Here is a 17,500-nt window from a genome sequence, read left to right on the forward strand (position 1 = left end):
AAAACAAAACAATGTTCATTTAAGTAAATAAGAATGTGAACCTTTGCCATCAAACAGGAGCCTGCAGAGGCTCGACTGAACAAACTGGAACCATGGGACACTTCTGTTTGATGGAAAAACACTAAACAACTACAAAGAGACACAAAACAACAACAGAGACATAAAACAACCACAACAGAGACACAAAACAACTACAACAGAGACAAAACAACTACAAAGAGACACAAAACAACAACAGAGACACAAAACAACTACAACAGAGACAAAACAACTACAAAGAGACACAAAACAACAACAGAGACACAAAACAACTACAACAGAGACAAAACAACTACAAAGAGACACAAAACAACAACAGAGACATAAAACAACCACAACAGAGACACAAAACAACAACAGAGACACAAAACAACTACAACAGAGACAAAACAACTACAAAGAGACACAAAACAACAACAGAGACACAAAACAACTACAACAGAGACAAAACAACTACAAAGAGACACAAAACAACAACAGAGACACAAAACAACTACAACAGAGACAAAACAACTACAAAGAGACACAAAACAACTACAGAGACACAAAACAACTACAAAGAGACACAAAACAACTGCAACAGAGACAAAACAACTACAAAGAGACACAAAACAACCACAAAGACACACAAAACAACTACAGAGACACAAAACAACTACAAAGAGACACAAAACAACCACAAAGAGACACAAAACAACAACAGACACAAAACAACTACAAAATGACAACAACTACAAAGAGACACATGGATATTGTTCAGAGTTGTTTTGTCTTCACTGTGTCTCTTTCCTGTTATGTGTCTTTCCTGTAGTGGAGGAATGGTGCTTCTTCTTCAAGTCTGTCTTATGGATTGATTGACAGATTGTTTTATAATCTGTCCATCGTCGTGTCTGATGTCACAAAGACAGATTTCAGACAAACCGTCCGATCAGAAAGTGAAAGCTCGTTGGTTTTTCACAGGAAGTTGATGAGAGCTGAACTCTCCAGGAGGAAGGAAGTCCACCTGGGAACTGAGGGACGATCTGGAAAATGATCAGAGAGACGTTTTTAAACTGTAAAAGTGGAACATTTGTCCAGGTGTGGTTCTGTTCCAGATGTTTCTCCCCGAGGGAATTTTTTTTTAAAAAGCTGCGAGGTCATCGTCCAGTGACGGCAGGACAGGAAGCGCGTGACGGGATGTTTGACCCTGCAGAGGTGCTCGAATCAAACGCCCGTCCTGTGTGTGTGTGTGTGTGTGTGTGTGTGTGTGTGTGTGTGTGTGTGTCGCTGACGTCATGTTGTTTACAACCAGGGTGGGAAATTCCTGCAGCAGCTCCCAAATGTTGCTGCAGTTTGCCTTCAAATGTCACAAGAGGTGCATGCTGGGAGTCTGATTAAATCTAATGGAAGTGTATTTTTAGGTTTTCTGCTGCCCCGACATTGTTCCTCTCGTGCCGTTAGCGTCGTCGTATCTGAGAGGAAAAACACGAACCGCGAACCAAACCCTCGACCTTTCAGAAACCGTCCTCGCTTCAACCTTCTGGAAGCGTCCGAGAGGTTTCTTGGAGAACAGCGTTCCCCTTGTTGTCCTGAAACTTTAAGATTAAAGACTCAGCCGTAAACAGGCTCAGTTAATCTGAAGGGGGGGAGCCCGGAGAAAAGGAGCGTTTGTTTTCCGGGGGCAGGTAGCTCGCAGGTTTCACAGCTCCCGGTGCTTTCGGCCCGCCGAGCCTCAGAGGAATGTCAAAGCTTTCACAATGAGCTCAGCAAAGGATTTGAAAAACAAACCGAGCGGCGGCGTTCGGGCCCGTTTGTGTTTTCAAGCTGCTGCGAGGGCAGAAATGATCCTGATGTGACACAGCAGCTGGACCGAGGCTAAGAAAACACCTCCGATACCGGCGGAGACCAAAGAGCGGCCGACGCGGACGAAACCTGCTGAGTTGACGGGATCGTTCACGCAGCGCGTTTTAGTCTCCTCAAACATTTACACGGATTACTTAACAAGTACAACTGGAGTCGGGACGCGTCCTTATTTTCTAAAAAGTCAATATATTTCCCTTGTGGTTGTAATGCGGTGGATCTGATTGGAAACCTGACGATACTACGTCCCGCCCACCGATAGCTGTAACCTGACTGCACCACAGGCCTGTCAATCAAACAGACACGCCCCCAAAAAACAGGTCTTCTTGAATCTTCTTTTCTAATGAATGAGGGATTATTTTCAGATGGACCTCCAGAAAACTAATAAGAAGGAGTGACTTTAGCTAACAACACCGAGATAACTGATGGACACATTTTATTCACTTTGGATTTGATGAGAGAAGTTGAATGGGAGTCTATGGAGCCGGAGGCTTTTTGGAGCCGACCTCTAGTGGCACTCGCTGGTATTGCAGCTGAAGACACTTCTGGATCGACCTCATTTCTCAGAGCCTGACTTGTGTGCAGGTGTTTTAAACTCTGTCAGGTTTAGCGTGTCGCTCCTCTCTGACGGGGAATCTTGTAGTTTGATGGATGTTTCGGGGCTTCGAAGCAGCAATCTGGAGGCTGAAAGAACGGCCGGCGCTCGTCTCTGCTTTGTCCTCCGTCTCTCCCTCAGTGTGTGTCCACTCTGCAGGACAAAGGAGGAGGAAGAAAAGTGCCATCAGCACACACACACACACACACACACACACACACACACACACACACACACACACACACACACACACACACACACTCCATTCAGCTGTCACCCACTGAGGAGCTCACACTTGTCTGGTTTGGTTTTCAGAGTCCAGCGACGCCTGCTGTGCCGACAAATGCTGTTGTACTGCGGATCATTTAGATCATTTAGACTGAAGCGAGGACCTGAGGGGCCCCGTGGAGTCTCCATAATCTAATTTGAAGGCGTGGCGATGCCACAACACGGCTGAATTTACATTCAAGTCAGGGACGGATGAATGTTTTGAGTTTAATGACTTGAACCGTGCGGCGCATTAAAGCTGCTACTTCCTTAGTTATCTTAACCTTCGTCGTCGTGGCAACAGTAAACGTGGCTTTAAACAGAACCATCCCGACCACAGAGTTTGTTTTCTGGCAAGTCCATCTGAAAATAATCTGTTATTAATTAGAAAATAAGCCTCAAAAAGACGTGTTTTTTGGGAGGAGGGGGGGCGTGTCTGTATGATTGACAGGACGTTCACAGACCAACAAACCAATGTTCTTCTGTTCATCGTCCTCCACAAACACAGATGCTGTGAACTCTTCCTCAGCGAGTTCTCCCGGGACCCGCAGATAACCTTTCAACTGGATTTGATCTGGAAACTAAACCCGATTAGCTCCTGTTGAGCCCGTCGGCCCCCCGACACCAACAAACACGGCATTCGATTAACCGTCGATTAGAGACGATCAATCACAGCAGCCGAGCCGGAGACACGTGATGATGAGGACGATGGTGTCCGCAGTTCTGCTGTTTGAGGCCCTGCAGAGGAGGAAGCAGCTGCAGGAGCTCCACCTGAGTCCAGGGGCCCCGCCCGTCTGCCCACAGTCCCGGGACAAGGACCCCAGTCAGCCGGGACAGGAAACGGACCCCCACCCACCCAAACCTACCGCTGCTGCCTGGGTACTCTTCCCCCTCCTCCTCCTTATCGGACTCCGTCTTTGTGCTTTCCCATGGAGGGGGAGGGGGGGGGGGGGCTGGCCTCTCCTGCAAAAAAACAACACAGCCCCCCCCCTCCTCACCCCCCTCAGTGCTGCACAATTAATGGCAAAGAAAAAGTGCAAGAAGAAAAACAAGTCAAACACCACAAAGGCTTTTATTTTGAAGGGCTTGACCTCATGACCTTTCCTCCAGCGCCACCTTCAGGACATTTCTCTTCAGTGAGCTGCATCCTGTAGGGGACGCCGACGGCACTCGGCTCGGTCGTTTTAATGGTGTAACATTTGTTTTAAAGTGCTGTGTGTGTGAACCCGCTGACCTCCGGGTGTGTCGCACACGTTATATCACACCATGATTAACAAGCATGCCTGTCCCAGGACGTCGTCCGAGAACACTCACATCCTCCCGAACCGGACCGGACCGGACCGGCAGGAACACCAGTCAGAGGCACACGGAGCGAGTGAGCTGTTTTGTTTTCACAGACCGGTGCTTCATCATTTTCCTGAAAAAAAACAAAAACGTTTCAGCACTAAAATACGGAGGCACTGAAGTGAAAAACACAAAAAAACAAAGAGAAAGAAATTAAAAATGCAAATTGCAGCTTAAAAACGACAGAAACACGTCATCAGCTGTCGGCTTTGACAAACAAAGAGAACTGAGAGAAGTCGTGAAAATGCGTCGGGTGTGTTCGAGGATCTCCTGCTGCAGGAGGTGTCTCAGCTTCCTTCTGTTTACGGGTCTCGGAGAGAGATCCGGACTTCCTGTTTCCTGCTCGACCGCCAGACAAAAGAAAAAGAAAACTGGCAAAACCAGTGACGTCAGATGTCATCGACTACAGACCACGTTTCTTCTGTCTCTGCAACTTTTCCACAAAAACTGTCGTGAACAGAAGCTCTGCTTGAAAGTGTTACGTCATAAAGTCGCCTTTCAAAATAAAACCGGTCATTTTCCAATCGGCGAGGTCTGAAGCTCTTATTTTGACAGCAGACGTATTCTTTCTTTTCTACATTAGTCACAGACCGTCTGTTCTGGAAAGATACGTCACTTTTTCACACTTTTTTTTAAGACTTTAAGCCCCGTGATGGAAAGAAGAACCAGCAGCAGGATTATTAAAACAGGAAGTCAGCACATCTTAATCTTTATCAGGGAGTTGTTCAAATAAAATGCAAATACAGTCAATTTTATTTTCCTCAACTGTAAATTTATAAATTTGCCCTCGCTTCATGAGCTTTAGATCGATAAAAATGTTGCCCTGAGGAGGGCGTCGGTGCCGGCCGGTGTGTGTCGTTGCAGCGCCCCCATCAGGCTGTCGGGAGGAACTGAATCCGAGAGTCAGATTAAAAATGTCCTCTCGGGCAGCAGGTGGCATTCCTCCAAACAAACCCTGAAGATCTGATCATTCATCAGCTTCTTTTCAGCTCCCAGTCTGATGAATTCCTTCAATATGCCGGCCTCACGCCTGCCGGAGGGGGAGGGCAGGGAGAGGAGGGGAGGGGAGGGTAGGGGAGGGAGGGGAGGGGAGGGGAGGGGAGGGGAGGGGTCTTTGTCTGTAATGAATGGGAGGGGTCGCCCGTGGAGGGGCGTCCTGTGAGCTGGCAGATGGCCGATGGGACGAGCAGACAAAAGTGGACAGCGGACTTTCTCCTTTCAGAGCAGATCGAGGGGGGGTGTAATACCACTGAGGGCCACTAGGGGCGCCACAGAAAACCTCCAATAGACTATATTGAAAAGCATCCAGTTCTCTCCTGAAATACAAAGTCAGTCAATGTTTCATCGTGGTGTCATCAGATAAACTCTCCTGATCAGACAGTTTATGGTCCTCGTTGATCCTGACTGATTTAAACTTAAACAATTTAAGATTCATGTTACTGATTCGTCAGGCGAACGTTCTCCGGCTGAGTTTTCTGACATGTTTTTTCGATGACATCCATGACGACTCTTTATACAGCTCCTCGATGGTGACCTCAGCAGGCCGCTCAAAGATTCACGTTCAACAAAAACACAAAAAACAGCTCAGCGTTCCTGAAAACCAAAAATAAATAGAAAAAGAATAAAACCTTCACCAGAGACATCATGGAAGAGGAGGAGGAGGAGGAGGAGGAGGAGGATGGGTCGTACAAAAGGAAAGTCTGTGTGCTCATGAAGCCCCGCCCACTCTGTATTCTCCCCCAACAGATGAGAAGAGAGGGGGCGAGCGACATAGACACAGAGAGAGAGAGAGAGAGAGAGGAGGCAGCTGGAGGGACTCAGCTTCAGTCGAGGAGAGAGAGGAAGAGGAGGACGAAGCATGAAGGAGCTGCAGACCATCTGAACACACAGACCGGTACAACACACACACACACACACACACACTTTAATTCTGCCTTTTATGGACTTTCACTGATTAACGTTGATTTTTTTTTTCTTTTTATTCCTTTAAAAACAATACATTTTTAGTTGTTTACTCACTTTGTTTTTGTTTATTTTACTTTAATTAAAACTATTTCTCATAAATCTCCAGCACACTTTTTTCACCTCGTGGTTTCATTGATTCTCTGCGACTCGTATTAAAAAGATCTGAAATTAAAATCAATCAAATGTTCTGATCAGATTAAAATGTGAATAGACACTTTTGTTAGCAGCAGTTGTTGTTGTTGTTGTTGTTGTTGTTTTTAGGTTTATTAAGTTTATTTTGGTTATAAATTACAAAAAAAAGGTTGCAAATCAAAGGAAATAATAACGCAGATCGATAAAGAAAAAAAAAGGTGGTTTAAAGATTTGAATTAAGATGAAGAATAAATCTTATTTGTGTTGTTAGTTGTTGTTTTTGTTGTTGTGTTTGTTGTTATTGTCACACAAAGTGTCATTGTTGTTTTTATTGTTGCAGTTATCTCAGTTGTTGTTGCCAAATGTTGAAGCGGGCTCTTCGCAGGTCTGTCCGTCACCATGGAAACCTCAGCAGCTCCAAAAAAAAATTGTTGCCTCCAACCAGAAAAAGTAGAACAGAGAAAGTCCTACAAAGACCAGAATGCTTTGCGGTCTCTTGCTCCAAAGTCGATTGGACAGGTTGGACTCCGGTTTGAACAACTCCTCCAGATGACGTCATCTTCCAGTGAAGGGAAGCGAGTCCAGATGCATTGTGGGTAGTGTAGTCAGGTCTCAGAAAGGAAGAAGAATGTTTGTTAGGCTGTCGGCAGCTTCGGTGAAATATTTGTTCGGCCCGTTAATCCTCTGACGTCCGTCTGCTCGTGTTCTGGCGGACAGACGTAGTTTTTCTTTGCGTCTGTCTCGTGCTGATGATGTCATCCTCCTTCATCCTCCTTCATCCTCCTCCAGGTTGTGATGGGAAACGCAGACAGTCACAGCAGCGCCGTCTCTCCTGCCAAGCCCTCCCTCAGGTTTCCCTCCAGGAGGGAGGAGGCGCCGTCAGCTCGCAGCTGGTGGAGGAGCAGCAGCCAGGGAGGCGGCAAGGGTCGGGGGCGGAGCCACGCCAACCAGCACACCTCCTGGCACTATGAGGCGGGCAGAGGAGGCGGCGGCAGGCTGAGAGGGGAGCGGGCGCCGGGCGGGCGCAGGAGTCAGGGTGGATACCTGGGAGGAGGCGGGGGGAGTCAGGGGGGGCGGGGCGAGGCCGGCGGCAGCCCCAAGGTGCTCCTCAGCAAAGACGGCAGCATGAGGGTGGAGTTCACCGCCGCCAGGGTCGTCCCCGTGGAGCCGCAGGGGCGGAGCCTCCCGGCCGTCGCCGCCCCCGGCAGCGGCGGCGCCGCCGGCCCCGAGCCGTCCCTCCGCACCAGCAAGGGCAGCTCGCTGAGCTCCGACGGGTCCTGGTACGACTCGCCGTGGGGAGCCGGCGCCGAGCTGAGCGACAGCGTGTTCGTCTGCACCTCCTGCCCCTCCCCCCGCGCCGAGGACACGCCCGCCGCCGGCGCCTACAACGCCTTCTTCTCCGCTCAGGTGGAGGACATGTCGCCGGGGTTTGGCTCCGCCCTCCTCTTCCCCAACGCAGAGACCAGCGAGTTGTCGTCCTCCGCCGGCTGCAACACCTGCTCCTCCGGCCTCACCGAGGACAGCGGCATCGGCGACTCTGTGATCCTGCAGCCGGACCTCGGAGACTCCGGCGCCGCTTCACCCGCCAGCGTCTACAGCAGCCGCCGCACGCTCGCCGCCTTCCCCGCCGCGCCCGACTCCTCCCCGCTGCAGCCCAGGGCCTCCTCCTCCTCCTCCTCCTTCTCGACGCCTCTGGATGAAGTCATCCAGGAGGAGGAGGGCTCGGCGGAGCAGCGTTACTCCTCCTGCACGGTGCCCGGCCGGAGGGCGGAGCCTGAGAGCAACAACCGGAAGGACTTCCTGAAGAGCCGAATCAGACGGCTGAGCGACTGGACGGGAAGTCTGAGCCGGAAGAAGAGGCGGATGCAGGTGAGGAACGACAAAAAAGATTCAATACAAAGATTATTTTTTCTGTAGTAACCGTTACCGTCTCTGATCGCAACAATGACAAAAAACGTCGTGTGCTCAGTGAGCGGTGACTCCCTCTAGTGGCCGCAGGAGGAATCACAACCAGACGTCTCGTCCTCAAACTGAACTCCTTCAACACTTTTCTCCGTAGGAGCCGTACAGCAGCGACGCCGCCGACGTTTTCATCAGCGGCCCGAGCTCCGGGCTTTGGGCCTCCAACCCGCTGCACACCCTGAACCAGAACCTCCTCCCTCCGGTCCACCTGGGCTCCTACGGGAACCAGAACCAGAACCAGAGCAGCAGCGACGCCCAGCGGCAGAACGTCTACGAGAACTTCATGCAGGAGCTGGAGACGGGCTGCAGCGGCGCCGCCGAGCGCACCGAGCCGTCGGAGGAGGAGGAGGAGGAGGAGGAGGATGAAGACGAGGAGGATGACGACGGAGGGGAAGAGGAGGAGGAGGATGCTGGGGAGGCGGGGGAGGGAGGAGGAGGGGAGCGGCTGGACGTCCTGTTCGAGAAGGAGCAGGGCGTGGTGCGGCGGGCCGGCTGGCTCTCCTTCAAAGCTCTCGTCACCGTCAGCAAGGACGGGAAACTGGAGCTGGTCGCCCGCCGCAAGTGGAGGCACTACTGGGTCACGCTGAAAGGTACGATGGATACTCACGCGCTGTTTCCAGGTGTAATACCGCTGGGGGCCACCAGGGGGCTACTAGGGGGCCACCAGGGGGCTACTAGGGGGCCACCAGGGGGCACTAGCGGGCCACCTCCAACACACTCCTTTCAAAAAGCATCAACAAGCTAAGAAATGTTTCCACAGCTTTATTTGTGGGCGTGTCTTGTTTGATTGACATGCCTTGGCTGCAGGCAGGTTTCCTCTTATAGGTGGGCGGGGCATAGTGTCTTAAAACTTGCTTGTCCAAATATGGTCACGTCTGGCTCCAAAAACAACAAAATGAAAAATATTTCATCAGTAAATTTGACAAAAAGGGAAAAAAAATAACATTCGGTGCTCATACTTCCTGACCTTTGAACTGGACGCGGCATCAGGTCCAGATGCATTGTGGGTAACGTAGCTGTCAGGTTTTAGCAAAGAAGAAAAATGAATAGAATAAAAAAAAGGTGTAATCTTGCTGCTTTATATTAGCAGATAAATAAATGAACTTCAGACTTTCGTCCCCTCAGGTTGCTCGCTGCTGTTTTACGAGACGTACGGGAGGACGGGCGGCGGCGACCAGGAGCTGTCGCCCCGCTACGCTCTGTTGGCCGACGACAGCATCGTCCAGGCCGTCCCCGAACATCCCCGCAAGGAGCACGTCTTCTGTCTGAGCAACTCGTACGGAGACGTCTACCTGTTCCAGGTGAGACCAGAACGTCCTTGTTTTCCTCGTCCCGAGCGTCCCTGAACGCACCGCCAGCCGACGGGGAGCCGCGGGGACATTTTTTTCACCAGGAATCCAGCTGCAGTTTGTTTTCTTGGGGAAGTTTTCTCCTCATTCTTTTCTATATTTGCGTCGGTCTCCTGATTGCCGGCTGCGTCTCGTCTCCCGTCTTTCATTTCGGTCCCCAGAACAACGTGGTGTTGCATTCGAGGGTTCGGTTTCTCGCCGCAAACCGGCACAATGCATTTTAGGACTCTGGTGGTGGTGACTGTGCATTTCCTTCCTCTGCTGCCAGCTTCACGCTGCCGTCACCACGGAGACCGAAGGGGATTCAAGATTTAGTTGTACAAACAGGATTCAGGTCAAACTGGACCCGCAAAGTTCTTATGGGGATTTATTGGTGGTTAAAATGGTGAAAATGCTTTTTGGCCAACAAGATACAGAAAGTGAATCCGACAGCTTTGGACCTTTATTTTTCTCTTTTAAGGATGCTAGGCTAACAGTTTCCCCCTGCTTCCAGTCTTTGTGCTAAGCTAGGCTAACAGTTTCCCCCTGCTTCCAGTCTTTGTGCTAAGCTAGGCTAACAGTTTCCCCCTGCTCCCAGTCTTTGTGCTAAGCTAGGCTAACAGTTTCCCCCTGCTCCCAGTCTTTGTGCTAAGCTAGGCTAACAGTTTCCCCCTGCTCCCAGTCTTTGTGCTAAGCTAGGCTAACAGTTTCCCCCTGCTCCCAGTCTTTGTGCTAAGCTAGGCTAACAGTTTCATGTCCTTGGATGAATCTGATTTATTTTCTGATTCCTGGTTTCCTCCTGAAGTTGGTCTGCGAACGTTACAGGCAGCAAAGAGCTCGAGTTCAGCGGGTCAAAGGTCACGGCGAGATCTTCCTCCTCGCGCTTTTTACTAGCGCAGAGAGAAACTTCTTCACTCCCGGAGTCACTCTCGCCAGCTCTCAGCTGTCGAGTGTGTTTACAGACACACAAATCAAACGTCTCCGAGGAGGAGGAGGAGGAGGAGGAGGAGGAGCTTTTGTCAGGAGGGCGAACGGCTGCTAATTACTGCAACACATGTTCGTGTTGACGACCCGACGAAGAGCGAGTTCGTCCTTCGACACGTTTTATTCTCTGAGACAGAAGTCCGACTTTCAGCTTCAAACGCTACAAAAATAAAATAGAAAACTGTTTCCAGTTATTTTGACTTTATTTTCCAATCAGAGATTTTTATTTACAAAAAATGTATAAATATAAATTGCACATTAAAAACAGGCGGAGGGAAAACACAGCAGATTTATATTGTTTTGATTTTTGTTTGTTTTTGGGGGGCGGGGCTTCAGGGGAGGAAGCCCCTCCTCCAACTCCTCCTTACTTCTGGGACATTTAAAGGAGGAAGTTTGAATTCCTGTCAGAAAAAAAGACAGAAGAAGAGATAAAAAGGCCAAAAAGGATCTTACTGTGTTTGTGTCCAGAGATGTAAACTTCACCTCGCGGTCTTCCTCCTCCGTTTTGTTTTTTTCAGGCCACCAACCAGACGGACCTGGAGAACTGGGTGACGGCCATCCACTCGGCCAGCGCCTCCCTGCTGGCGAAGCGTCAGGGGAAGGAGGACACGCTGCGCCTCCTGCGGCGCCGCAGCCGCTCGCTGCTGCACAAGATCGACATGGACGGGAAGATGAGGAAGATGGCCGAACTGCAGCTGTCCGTCATCAAGGAGCCCAAGAACAGGAAGGCAGTGGAGAGCCAGGTGTGTGTGTGTGTGTGTGTGTGTGTGTGTGTGTGTGTGTGTGTGTGTGTGAGTGTGTGTGTGTGTGTGTGTGTGTGTGTGTGTGAGTGTGTGTGTGTGTGTGTGTGTGTGAGTGTGTGTGTGTGTGTGTGTGTGTGTGTGTGTGTGTGTGTGTGTGTGTGCGCGTGCGTGCGTGCGAGTGTGTGTGTGTGTGTGTGTGTGTGTATGTGTGTGTGTGTGTGTGTGTGAGTGTGTGTGTGTGTGTGTGTGTGTGTGTGTGTGTGTGTGTGTATGTGTGTGTGTGTGTGTGTGTGTGTGACCTCCTGTGTGTGCTCAGATCCAGCAGTGGGATCAGAACCTGGAGAAGTTGAACCTGGACCTGTTCCGGCTGCGTTGTTACCTTTCCAGCCTGCAGGGCGGCGAGCTGCCGAACCCCAAAGGGCTCCTCGCTGTGGCCAGCCGGCCCTCCAAGAGCATGCTGGGACGTCTGGGCGTCTTCTCGGTGTCGTCCTTCCACGCGCTGGTAGGGAATCAGCTGCCGGGCTTCAGTGTGTGTGTGTGTGTGTGTGTGTGTGTGTGTGTGTGTGTGTGTGTGTGTGTGTGTGTGTGTGTGTGTGTCGGGCGGACGGTGACTCTCTCTCTCTCTCTCTCTCTCTCTGCAGGTGTGCAGCCGTGACGAGGCGACGCTGCGACGCCGCTGTCGCTCGGTGTCGGGAGGAAGCGGCAGAAGACGAGGTCTGCCGTCCTCCCTGAAGACGCTGAGTCGGCGGGACGGGACTCGCTCGGCTCCTCAGGTAACGTTCACGCCGGTTTTATAAAAATAACGAGTCAAACACGTGAGGCTGCGTCTTTACTGCGTTTATTTATTGAACATAAAATGAAAGTGTCGTGTTTTAATAACATTTACAGGTTGATAAAATACACTTAAAAAATAATCTTAAATGAGGCGCTTCATATGGGCCAGGTTCTCCTGCTCGGTGGGCGGTCTCCAGGTTGGAGCCCCTCCCCCTTTCACACGGAGAGTCACAGAATCGGGCCGGACAGAGTTAGACACGCCTCTTTTGGACACCATGGTTTTTGTTTGGAAGCCGGTCCTCTGGCTCCTCCTCTCTGATGACATCACTATGAGAGACGGCGAGCCGTGAACAAACATCCTTTAAGTTGAGGGGACAACTTCCGTCCTGTACATCGTCGGCGTCGCCTGTTCAGAAGTCCATTTAAAAAACAGATTTAAGCAGAACTCGTGTGTGATGGTGCGTTCACTGTCGGTCGGTGGTCTTCAGACTCCAGACTGACGGCGGCTCCTCTGCTCTGATTACTGCTTCTCCTCCACAAACCTGTAATTTCAACTCAACCGCTCATTTATTTTATTTCCCAGGATTCCACGGGGCTGATCCGAAACAGATCAGAGTATCTGAGTCTTTTATCATTTGTAATTTTGTAATTACGGATAAATATAGACTGCAAAGTGTATTTTTAGTTAGTGCTGAGCCATGACTTTACTGTGTGTGTGTGTGTGTGTGTGTGTGTGTGTGTGTGTGTGTGTGTGAAAAACTATTTAAGCATTTATTTTCTGCTTCACAAACTCTTCATCTGAAATCTTCGTCCTATTTTCATGTAAACAATCAGAAAGTCTGCGGAGGATGTGACACGGCGTCCACATACTTTTGGTAGCTTAGTGTGTTGTGAAGCATTGTGGCCCCTAAACCCTTTGAGGAGGAGGACGAGGAGGAGAAGGAGGAGGAGGAGGACGAGGAGGAGGACAAATAGAGGATGAGACAGGAAAGAAGAAGAGGAGGAAGAGTTTGTTTAGGAGGACAGATGTTTAGAGCAGCTGCTGAACTGTGGACACAGAGGAGGAGGAAGAGGAGGAGGAGGAGGAGGAAGAGAAGGAGGAGGAGGTGTTTGAGTATTAAAAGCCTCGAGAGCCTTTATTCTCCCAGGATTCCTTTGTCCCTGAGCGTTAATCCGTCCACAGAGGCTGGAGTTGACCCCCCTCCCCCTCTCTCCACATGACCTCCATGTCCTGCCGTCACGACCTCCACCTCCTTTCTTTTTCTGCTGCTGCTCTTTGAAGCTCCTTCCTCCTCCGTCATCTTCCTCTCGACATGACGCCTCCTCTCTTCCTCTCGTCGTCGTCTTCCTTCCTCCCCGTGACACTTTTCAGCCAATCACAGCGCAGTATCTTTCCACAGGTGGTGAAGCAGACTGTCTTTATTTCTCTGTCCATCTTTTTTCAACATCTCGTCCCCAGCAGGACGAATCGTTTTAAAACTCTGATCTTAAGTTGTTCTTGAAACTTTAACACGTCGATCCGTTTAGATTTTTACACACCAGACGATATTTTACGTCAGAACATCCGTGTTCAGTGACGTCTTTACTACAGTCTGTGGATGATCCTTAAGGTTCGAATAAATCGACCACTAGGGGGCGCTGCAATGAACAGTTTCACAGACTCAGTAACATTTTCTAACTTTTCTCAAAATTAATAATTTTGTGTAAGATAAGTTATTATTTATCGTTTGTGTTTTTGTTCAACATATTTTCCCTTCTTGCTACTTTTTTTTGTTTTTTATACAGATAAAAGTTTCACACTGTTTATTCAATTATTATTCAATTCTTGTCTTTGACTTGAAGACAGACTCATGTAATAAGTAATAATAACTCTTGTAATGACTCATCTTTATGTGTCTCCTCCTGCAGACCCTGGACTACGTGTCCAAACAGATGGAGGTGGCGCCCTCTGCTGGCCGAGCTGCAGATCTGCAGGTGTGTTCACTTTGATTTGCCTGCATGTTTACATCATTAATTTATTCCTGGAGAATCACAGCCTGATCAGGACTGAGGAGTAATATCTTAGTTTTGTCATTAAAACTCTCATATATTTTTTTTATTTTTATTTTAATACATTTAATGATCAATTGTGGTTAAAAGGAGAAAGTAAAACAAGCTGCTCATTTCCAGATTATTACAAACCAGAAGATGTGTTGACACAAAAAACCGTAAGGGAACAGAAATCTGTTGTTAAATTAAATGTGACAAGTTTCTGATGTATTACTACAAAATGTCAACAATATCGGTCATAAAATCAATATTTATTTATATTTTTTCTATTATTCTACATTTCATTTTTTCATTTTTTAATAATTCAAACAGTTTGAAGGAGTAAAATTATCCAAAGAATTTTTTTTTTAGTTTGTCAAAGGCAGATATTCTTTTGTTTTCATCTGTGAACGTTTTTAATTTGTATTTTATTTGTTTGGTTTCGTATTTGTTTCGGGGTTTTTTTTCGGTCTTTCTTTGTTTTTGTTATTTTATAATTTTAGACTCTCTACTGTTCAAAAAAGTGGTGAAGTCGTGTAAAATGTAAATAAAACCAGAACGCAATGATTTGCAAATCATGTAAAGGAATATTTAATTGATTGTTCTGTTGTTGTTGTTTTTGTGAGTGACGTCATGTTTCTCTCTTAAAAACCTGCTGACAAAGTCAAAGTCTCGTCAAGTTTATTGTCCCGATTCAGATTTCAATCAAATCTCGTTGTCGTGTGCTTCCAGCTGTGTGAAGAGCAGCCGATCGCAGCTCCAGATGTTTTCACTCTGCACATCTGTCGCCCCGACGCGGAGAACGACTTCGGTGAGAAAAACACGTCACAATCAAACGCACAGGAAGTGGAGCGACTAGATTTTACGTTTGGAAAGGTGATTTTCGATCTTATTTGTGAGAATGATCGGTCTGCTCACCTCTCTACGCCCGACCTGTGACGCTGCAGGTTTCGCGGTGACGGGTCACGTCGACGGAGCGGGAAAAAGCCACGTGTTCGTGAGCGAGGTCGTCCCGCTGGGACCGTCGGCCCGAGACGGTAAAACGCTCGATGTCCTACAGAGACGGAGAACAGACTCTTCCTCGTCTCTGACCTCTGACCCCCTGCGGTTGTTTCCCATCAGGCCTCAGGGCCGGCGACGAGGTGCTGGCTGTGAACGGCGCCGCCGTGTCCGGACTGGACTTGGACCTCCTGCAGAGTCTCTTCGGACACCAGAAGCTGCAGCTGCTGCTGAGGAGAGACGAGTCGGCCGAACCCGAGGAGCCCGGCGCCGCCTGGCCCGACCCCGGCGACCCCGCCGCCCCCCCGGTCCACCTCCACCTCCAGACCTGGTCCACAGGTAGCTTCATCCGTCCTTCCCCGGATGTTTCCTGCTTCTTCGTGTCGATTCTAACGAGGTTCATATTGAAATCCTGTCGATCTCGCAGCTTCATCGCTCGTCGCCGATCCAGCCGGCGTCCCGCCGCCGACCGACGACACGAAGACGTCTGAGGACGGCGAGCAGGTGAAGTTCAGTCATTTAGAAAACACAGACACCTCCTCCTCTTCCTCCTCCTCCTTCTCCTCCTCCTCCTCCTTCTCCTCCTTCTCCTCCTGTGACGTCTAAACTCTTTGATACTAGAATGTCCTCCATGTTTGATTTACTCCTTTCACTCTTTTCCTGTCGCACTTTTATTCGTTGTCATGGACAACCGTTTGAACGTTGGCGCTCTCCTCGTGTTACTGGAGGACTCCACTAGAGGGCGCAACCAGAGAAACAAGGATATAAGTAGAACATCTGGATTTACCCGATGGAAACAATCACCATGCCGACAGTCGAGGGGCGTCACCACTTTACTGATTCTGAGATCGCCATCGGCTCCGCCCACACTGCGTTTTCTTCTTCTCTCCTCGTGTGACGACTTCCACCACGTGTCCGCGACACTGACCAATAGGAGGTCAGAGGCTGTAGCCATGGCGACAGTAAAGACAGGCCAAAGGACACACGAGACGGACAGTATCAGACACAACACATCGCTCGTTCTACACTCTGGTTTCAGGAAGTCGGTCCCTGGCTCCTCCCCCGTGATGACATCACACAGGTCACGAAAGACGGTGGGCTCTGATTGGTCGGGCCGAGTGTCTCCGCTGAACTCATGTTCAGGTGAAAGCAGCTGTTCCATCACTTGAAAATGTAGATGAGGCTTTTATTTTGAAGGTGTGGTTTGGCAGGAAGAAGAGGTCGGCCGTTAGGAGTCCCACGTCTACTGAACCGCCTCGAACTTTACCTGAAGAAATCCTTTCCCACAATCCTCTTGTGTGACCCGGCGTGTGTCACATGACCCACGATCAGCCTGATAATCCGGGCTTACTCAGTCAGAAGTGTGTGTGAGTGTGTGAAGTCGGAGGGATTAATGGCGTCCGCTCGTACAGAATCATAGATGTTGTTTGGGAGCAGCTTGTCCCCCTCTGGCCGGTCCCGGAGGCGACCTCTGACCCTGACGTCCTGCTCCGTCGGCATGGGCGCTCTGTGCTGGGTGCTGCCGCTGGACGAGGACGAGGAGACCCTGGAGGAGGAGGAGGAGGAGGAAGAGGAGGAGGGAGGGGAGGAGGGAAGGGAGGCGTTGCCTGTGGTCGGGCTGGTGGAGCGGCTGGTGGAGCGGCTGGTGGACGAGGCGGCGCGCTGCCTGCGCTGCTGGAGGCCCGCCGACAGCCTCGTCCTGCTGGTAAAGACGCTGGGGGGGGGAGGGGGGGGGCTGCTCCTTCATCACAGGAGGAGACACTCCAGGTTGTTTGGATCAGGACCGTCTGATCGGACCCGGATAGTCACATCTGTCAGCAGGACATAAAAACCTATAAAATATCCTGCTGACTCGTGAAATCTGATGGTTTCAAATTAAAAGTAAAAAATTACTCGAGAGGTTTTGAAAAAAGTCTCCGAGTTCAGTCTGAAGCAACCGAATTAATTAAGAGGAGGGAGATTTTTATTATATTTTATTTTTGCATTTCGACATTAAAATCTGTTGAAGCGCGTTTGGACCTCAAACCACTTGTGCTGCACGCAGCCGTAACCATGGATACCCCCACTTCCTCCCGAGTTCACGTTTCTCTCTTTTAAAAACAATCTAGTCAAAGTTAAAAGTTGAAGTCGTCGTCGGTTATTAGAAGCGATCTGGATTTATCGCCCCGTCAGCGATTTATCAGCGTCTGACAGCGCAGATTACGATGACCAATGAGGCGGCCCGTTCGTTCTCCGTCGGGGTCGAACCGGTCGCTGCTGCTTCCTGTTTCTCCGTCGGGTTCAGCGGGTTCACGCCTGACTTGTTTGGCCTCGACGTGGCTTTAATCCGTCTCTGATCTCACCTCCAAACATCAAGTGCACAGATTAACTCCCGACTCAGCAGCTCCGTTTTTGAGAATCTCTGGAACTAAAACCGGCCTCTTTACCAGTGGAGTCCTGGAGGGGGCGCCACAGGGGGCGCGTTGGAGGCGTGTCTTTCTGGCTGCCATCTTTGTCTCGCG

General features: G+C 49.7%; 1 protein-coding gene across 1 annotated transcript in view; it reads left to right on the forward strand.

Annotated features, from left to right (window-relative positions):
- Nucleotides 1–17,500, forward strand: part of LOC138212248 (rho guanine nucleotide exchange factor TIAM2) — a 32,043-nt gene that overhangs the window by 7,613 nt on the left and 6,930 nt on the right. Inside the window, exons 4-15 of the mRNA XM_069172552.1 lie at nt 5,831–5,978; nt 6,971–8,050; nt 8,241–8,733; nt 9,269–9,444; nt 10,974–11,198; nt 11,515–11,700; nt 11,840–11,971; nt 13,881–13,946; nt 14,733–14,811; nt 14,948–15,037; nt 15,123–15,338; nt 15,427–15,503. Coding sequence (XP_069028653.1) covers nt 6,977–8,050; nt 8,241–8,733; nt 9,269–9,444; nt 10,974–11,198; nt 11,515–11,700; nt 11,840–11,971; nt 13,881–13,946; nt 14,733–14,811; nt 14,948–15,037; nt 15,123–15,338; nt 15,427–15,503 — 2,814 coding nt within the window. The 5' untranslated portion in view covers nt 5,831–5,978; nt 6,971–6,976. The remainder of the gene's footprint in view (nt 1–5,830; nt 5,979–6,970; nt 8,051–8,240; nt 8,734–9,268; nt 9,445–10,973; nt 11,199–11,514; nt 11,701–11,839; nt 11,972–13,880; nt 13,947–14,732; nt 14,812–14,947; nt 15,038–15,122; nt 15,339–15,426; nt 15,504–17,500) is intronic.

Source organism: Embiotoca jacksoni, unplaced genomic scaffold (genome assembly GCF_022577435.1).
Source record: "Embiotoca jacksoni isolate LCO1_2020_lvr unplaced genomic scaffold, fEmbJac1.0.p SCAF_54, whole genome shotgun sequence".
NCBI classification, from domain to species: domain Eukaryota; kingdom Metazoa; phylum Chordata; class Actinopteri; family Embiotocidae; genus Embiotoca; species Embiotoca jacksoni.